Source organism: Mixophyes fleayi, chromosome 11, assembly GCF_038048845.1.
Source record: "Mixophyes fleayi isolate aMixFle1 chromosome 11, aMixFle1.hap1, whole genome shotgun sequence".
Classification (NCBI taxonomy): Eukaryota; Metazoa; Chordata; class Amphibia; order Anura; family Limnodynastidae; genus Mixophyes; species Mixophyes fleayi.
In genome coordinates this window covers 56,867,359-56,874,062 of record NC_134412.1, presented here as the reverse complement: position 1 = coordinate 56,874,062, position 6,704 = coordinate 56,867,359, and the positions used below count along the sequence as shown (strand labels likewise).

The window sequence follows — 6,704 nt, the reverse complement described above, 5'->3', positions numbered from 1 at the left end:
GAATTCTAAAAAAAAAAGACGTGAGGATTGTAGTACTGCTTCGTTGGAGACTGCTGTACCCGGGACTTCAGTAATGAATGAGCAGTTGATGCTCTAATTAAACAAAAACAACTGTTTATCGCTATGTGGTGAAAATACATCCTATCATATACTCCGCCATTATGTGGAGTGATTGATCCATACAGGAGAACGTTTATACTTTCAAAATTAAAGAGAGTGTTTTGTTCTATGCAGGTGGTCGCTCCTGTTCATAGATATCTGGACTCAACCACTTTAGCTGGAGACACTATCTCAAGATTCAAGTGATTTGGACAACAATCTGTATGTAATAAGAACTCTTTTATACTGTTTGTGTGCTATACAAACTACGGAGTTATGTAGAGGTTACAAAGCGTTAGTTTTTTAAACATAGTTTTAGGCATATGTGGCAAGAGCACACTTCTGGTGAAACACACGTGAACAACTTCTTGGTTTTACTTGGCTTTAATGAATCACGCCCATTGTGTGTATTAAACATATATTTTTGGAATTATACCTGGATAGTTGCATTTAAAGAAGTAGTAAGACACAAAATAATTAGACAACTTTCTATCTGGATAAAGAAATTGGAAACAGCACAGTCTAATATAATTTTTTTTCTTTTTTTCTAAAAAAAAAAGGGAATCATCCATGACACATCAAAAAGGGGCTCAGATGGTTTACACAGGAGAAAACTTACTCATTTTTTGCCTTACTCTCCTTAATGATTCCAGCCTGGAGTGTCCATTAAAGCCACCAGTATCTACACCCGTGATGCCCAAGCCTAAGGAGGCAATATAATTACATAATGAAAACATGAAGAATGTGTATTTATACTATTAGATTGTTTATTCACTACATACGATATGTATAGAGCTCTCCAGTGGACACTTATAACAAGACTTACTGGTCAGTCCTTCCATAAAGCTGTCCAACAAGAAGTTTGCACTCTTTGGGTCAACATTATATAAGATCAAATTCAAATGCCAATTTCAGCCATATATTTCTTTATATGATGACACCAACAAACTCAAGAGGCTAAATAAAAATGTATTATAAAAGATGGGCACAAGCAATTTTTATTACTGAAAATGTAATGTTATTGAACGGAAATATTGCATATAGTGGGAAAGAAATAATAGACTGAAATAAAATGTAAGGAATGATTTCAAAGGAATTGTGTTCAATAAGGTATATTAAACAATCATTTTTAGTAACCTCAACAATCACATGTATTGCATTTCTCCTCTAATTTTGTCTTTATTATTGTTTCTTGGAGATGTAAAGCTCCTTGATCAAATTGTCCAGATTTTTCCAAAGCTCTTCAGCATTTGGAACGGCTTGTTTCTTCAGATTCTCAAAATAAGGCTTTGCTTGTTCTCTTAGCTCATCCACTTTTTTTTCCACCTGCTGCTTCCACTTCACAGCGTCTGTCATATCCTTGCTGTACTTCTCATACTCTGCTCGGACGTCATCCACATAGGGCTGCAGTTTGCTACGCAGGACGTCTATCTCAGCACGCACATTGTCCCGAGCTTTTTCTGCCAGGGTTTCCATATTTCCCAAGAAGCTTTTCACATGTTTAGTTATTCCAGCAAAAAGCTCTGATCCAATGGGCACAACTTCCTCTACAATTCTCTTCAGCTCTTCTTCGAGTTTGTTGTCAAAGTCCTCCAAAAGAGGTACAACATTTGTCCTGAATACTGGGAATCGTGCATGAAGTTCTTCATCCCCCTTCTTCCAGATTTCATCAAAGTAGTCTTCAATCACACTCTCTATTTCATCAGCATTGTGCTTTGCTGCTTGCAACTTCTCCTTAATTTTGTATCTACAGAAAAAAAAATATTTATCCATAAATGATTTTTACTGTATATAACAATCAGGCTTGCTTGTCTAGAAGTATTACAAGTCATCAAACAATGATTTGTTGCTTCTAATATGTACAATAAGCAGAGTTGTTCTAAAAGAAGGAATTTACATTGGATATTGAAATAATTTTGCAGTGTACGTAAATAGAAACTAGTAAAAAAGTAAAATAAAATGTCTATTTTGCAAGTTTAAACTGAGATGGCTGTGTGTTTGGGAAGGAGGGGGGCCACCAAGCATTACTGGTCCATATCATCTGACCTCCTAGAATCACTAGTTTATAACACTTTACCTCCTAGTCTACAACCTTTGACTTCCAAGCCCATTTTACATATATCCTCCAGTGCACTGGTGCACAACATGTGCCTCGCAAGACCTTTTATGTGAGCTGCGTAAAGTAGAATTGATACATGTAGCACGGTGGCTAAGTGGTTAGTACTTCTGCCTCACAGCGCTGGGGTCATGAGTTCAATTCCCGACCATGGCCTTATCTGTGAGGAGTTTGTATGCTCTCCCCATGTTTGCGTGGGTTTCCTCCGGGTGCTCCGTTTTTCTCCCACACATCAAAAACATACTAGTAGGTTAATTGGCTGCTATCAAAATTGACCCTAGTCTCTCTCTCTTTCTGTCTGTTTGTGTATGTTAGGGAATTTAGACTGTAAGCTCCAATGAGGCAGGGATTGATGTGAATGAGTTCTCTGTACAGCGCTGCAGAATCAGTTGCGCTATATAAATAAAGGGGGATGATGATGATGATGTAGACTCTGCATGCCACAACAGATATCCTACTGGTCCTACTTGTTCTGTCTTTATCTGACTTTCCTAGTCCCCAATCCCAAACACAGCATTCGTCAGTGAGGTCAGTCTGGCAGTAAATCAAAATAAATAAGCTTAGCTCTGATTCACTGCCAGACTGCTCCTCTTCACTTGAAGACTTAAGTCTCGGAAGAAAGGTAAGTAATATGAAGTGGAATGTGTAACTACAGGGCATGGGAGGATGTGTCCTGGTGGTGAGGAGGGGATGTGCTACAGGGAAAGTGGGAGAGGGAGATGTGCTATTACAGAGGGGAGGGGGAAATGTGCTTCTACAGACGGAATGGGGATGTAGTTACTACAGAAGTGAAGGAGGCCAGATGTGGTACAGGGGTGAGGCATACATTTTTTTATCAATGACATAAGTGAGTAATGACATAACTGCAAAGAGGTATTTACAATTATTTGTATTTTACATGATTAAGCAAATTAGTACTATCATCAGATATCTCCCTTTGACCAGAAATGATTGTGTACCCCTACTCAAGTGTTTGTGACAAAATATTTTAATGATGTTTTTATGATTGTGACATTTGCAAAGGAATCTCTTACTCTTTTGCGATCTCTGAATACTCCAGGTTTTTCACAACATCTGTTACAATTGCAACTGCATTCTGGAACATTTTCTGTAGAGTGTGCCCAGAATCTTCATGTTTAGGTTCATCTTTCTGCCAAAGGTAGCGTCCCTGTGCACCTGCAGGACCAAGATAGATTTATAACAGTGCTGATTAGTTGGGTATCAAAGGGCAAACTGTCTTACTGTGGAGGGATGTAACTGCATGTGAATTTCATTTCTGGTTTGTGTCTGGGGCACCAAAGGGGTGAAGGTACAAACTATCAGGTCCATGGACTGTCTGTGTAGTTAGAGGAGTCACCAACCTGGTGTGGCCCTAACCCCTTTGGTGGCTATAGAAGGGGCCCCAAATTTATTTTGGTGGCCCTGGTTTGTGTAACTACTGGCTGTAACACAGTGATGGGCAACAGTCGGCCCCAAGCTCCTTCCTGCTTTATTATCAGATTTGTCTGTTATAGCTTGTAAAGCTGGGTACACACTACACAGTTTTCGTCCAATAATCGTCTCAAACAGCCGACATACGACCGCTTGTTCAAAAGTCGGGTCAGTGTGTGCAGTGACACGATGGTGAAAGTCTGCCCAAATGGACGATTATCACCTCATTTGGTTGGTCGCACCGTTTAATATTTTTGTTCCAATCTCGTTTCCGCTGTGTAGTGTGTATAAACTTCTGACCGATCCACAACAGTGAGTATGAAATTACAGTCATTGCTCACGACAACACGGCTGTAAAAAGTCGCTAAAGGGACGTCCGCTCTTCCCTTTATCGTCCTAAACAAGGCTAGTGTGTATGCAGTTCGTGGACCGAGCGATCGGACCATCGATCACATGTAAAATCGCTCGTCATAAAAAGTTGATCGAAATTTCTGTAGTGTGTACCCAGCTTAACACCTGTTTAAAATACCTTCTGATTTTATTACAGATAGGTGTTTATAACAGATTGGTGTCTATTTGTTTGGTTAAAAGTATCACTTAACTCATTACTGATCATTTAACTGAACTGCAGTGCAGCCGTGCAAATAGTGCAGTTCATGCATGCCCAGATTTACATGGCTGATTTGATAGGACGCTATTGAATGTAAAACCGCCTGTTTTTGGTCGGATGAATAAATCTTTATGGATAAGTTCCTTCATTGGTTCCCAAAAGTTTCAGTTAGGTTTTTAAATTCATAATGGCATCCACCCTGTATATTCTTTTGTGCATGTCCCCCTTTAGCAAAGAGTTGGCAGATGTACACAAATGTTTTGTGGCAAACCCATTTACTTCTCTCATTAGTTTGTGAAGAAAGGAAAGCTTGCCTTTCTACTGGCAAATTTGGCAAACATAAATGTAAATGCCAACATTTTGTCCGGTTGGCATAAATAATTTACTGAAAAACTAGAAAGAATACATCATCAGCCCATTTCTTGTCATTACCCGCCAAATAAAAAAAAAAAGTTTTTGATTAATTTTGTGTAATCCAGTCCCCTTCCCTCTGTGGTTGGCAAAACTGCCCTCTGCACATATATACGCAGTAACGGGATGCTGAAGGAGCAAAGAACAGAAAGGATCATTGTCTGGCAGTAAAAGGGGGGCAGAAACACGGCTACTACACAGGAGCCCTTAGCTGAATGTTTCAGACTATTGTGCTATCTTCCACCTCCCTGCACCATCTGAGACCCCATTTGATGTGTTATGGATGATTCCCTTTATTTAAAAAAAAAAAAAAAATTATATTAGACTGTGCCATTTCCATTTTCTTTATCCAGATGGGAAGTTGTCTAGTTCTTTTGCGACTTATTACTTATTTAAATGCAACTATCCAATTATAATTCCGCAAAGTATATGTTTATTTAACACAATGGGTGTGACTCATTAAGGAAAGTATGGCAAAAAAAATAAGTACAGTTTCTCCTGGACAAACCATGTTACATTGTAAGGGGTGCAAATTAGTTTATTATTTTGGGCATAAATAAATACAGGCTATTTTTTATGTAGGGCACAAATACTTGATAGCTTTATATTTATACTGAAATTCAAAGTTGATCTAGGACATTCCCTATCCCAACTAGAAATCTGTCACCACATTTTAAATGTACCTCCCCCTCTAATGCAAAATGGTTTTGCCCAGGTGCAAAGTTACCCTTTTTTTTGCTAATATCTGTTTCACAAACCTTCTAAATTCTGCATGATCAGGATGTATGAAATGCTTAGAACATTTATTATTAAAAACACTGGACAATGACTTGGTTCCATTCGCTATTATATAATAAAAGGGTGCAATGAGCCAGCGTACCTGTAAAGAACAGCAGTGCCAGTAAAAGCAGGATCTTCATTGTTGGACTGAAACTTTAATCACCAACCTGCAATATACAGAGACAGAGAGGTAATGGTAACTGATATCGGCAAAACTGTTATCCTATTGGTATTAGTCTACCTGCTCATACCTATATTTCTTTATTGGTGTAATCATTGTAATCATTGTACAATGATGTAATCATTGTAATCATTGTACAATGTCTGCATTACCTGTCACATATTAATGCTTCATTTACCTTATTATATATTTCTCTATAATTGTCTTTAGATTCTATTCATGTCATCACTAAATGTGTACTTTTCTTTTCAACATTATGCTTAACACTAATGTATCCTGCTCTTTGTAATCTAAGTTAAGTTATTACTGCATGGTCAACATATTGCCCTTGTTGTCTAACTCTTTAATTTCCCCCATGCATAAATGAATAGCGCTCCCATGTTTCCAGATTCATTCATCAGGACATTTTCAGGTTTTAATAACAAAAATATCTTAGTACTTATTTTCCTTGGATTCATACTGAAGATGAATATAAATTTATGTATCATGAAAATGATGTTTTCTTCCAAGATTATGGGACCCTCTAAACATAAATTAACTCCCAACATTTCCTCAATACTCCATACTCCTTTTAATAAGGTCATTGGATTGAGATCTATCAGAATCAAACGAACAGTAAATGTTCACAGTCATTTCTGTATAGACAACTTACTTTTCAGTTCAGGTCAGTTCAGATTCAGTTCTTCATGTGCACTGGACTTGCTCCCCAACTGGCATATATATCGCTGCTACCACTTGCTGGGCACTTACCCAATCAGATAAGAAGGGCATTTTCATACAAAGGTCAGACATGTTGTCAGTAATGCATTACAAAAACAGTGTTACAGAAATAGCTAATACTAAAAGCATGCATTCCTTTCCTATCATGTGGGTATTATTCAGAATGTCTCTGAATTAGTCATTTTGTTTGGTATAACATCCACAATAATAATAAATCTACTCAGCATTTATCTATGCTGGTCACATAAAATACTGTTTTTCTTTGTAAATCGAATTTGGTTATCATTCCAGACATTTATTTTCATTATTGAGGTTATTATTGTTTGATTTTGTACTATATAATCTGTGCATATTTA

At 37.6% G+C, this 6,704-nt stretch overlaps 1 protein-coding gene across 1 annotated transcript; it reads right to left on the bottom strand.

Annotated features, from left to right (window-relative positions):
* Positions 1-1,081: 1,081 nt before the first annotated feature.
* Positions 1,082-6,331, bottom strand: LOC142107141 (uncharacterized). The gene is made up of 4 exons (XM_075190324.1): positions 6,281-6,331; positions 5,548-5,614; positions 3,250-3,391; positions 1,082-1,846 (listed from the first exon to the last, which is right to left on the bottom strand). The coding sequence occupies exons 2-4, from the start codon at positions 5,585-5,587 to the stop codon at positions 1,282-1,284; spliced, it is 747 nt and encodes a 248-aa protein (XP_075046425.1). The 5' UTR covers positions 5,588-5,614; positions 6,281-6,331; the 3' UTR covers positions 1,082-1,281.
* Between the last annotated feature and the right edge of the window lie 373 nt (positions 6,332-6,704).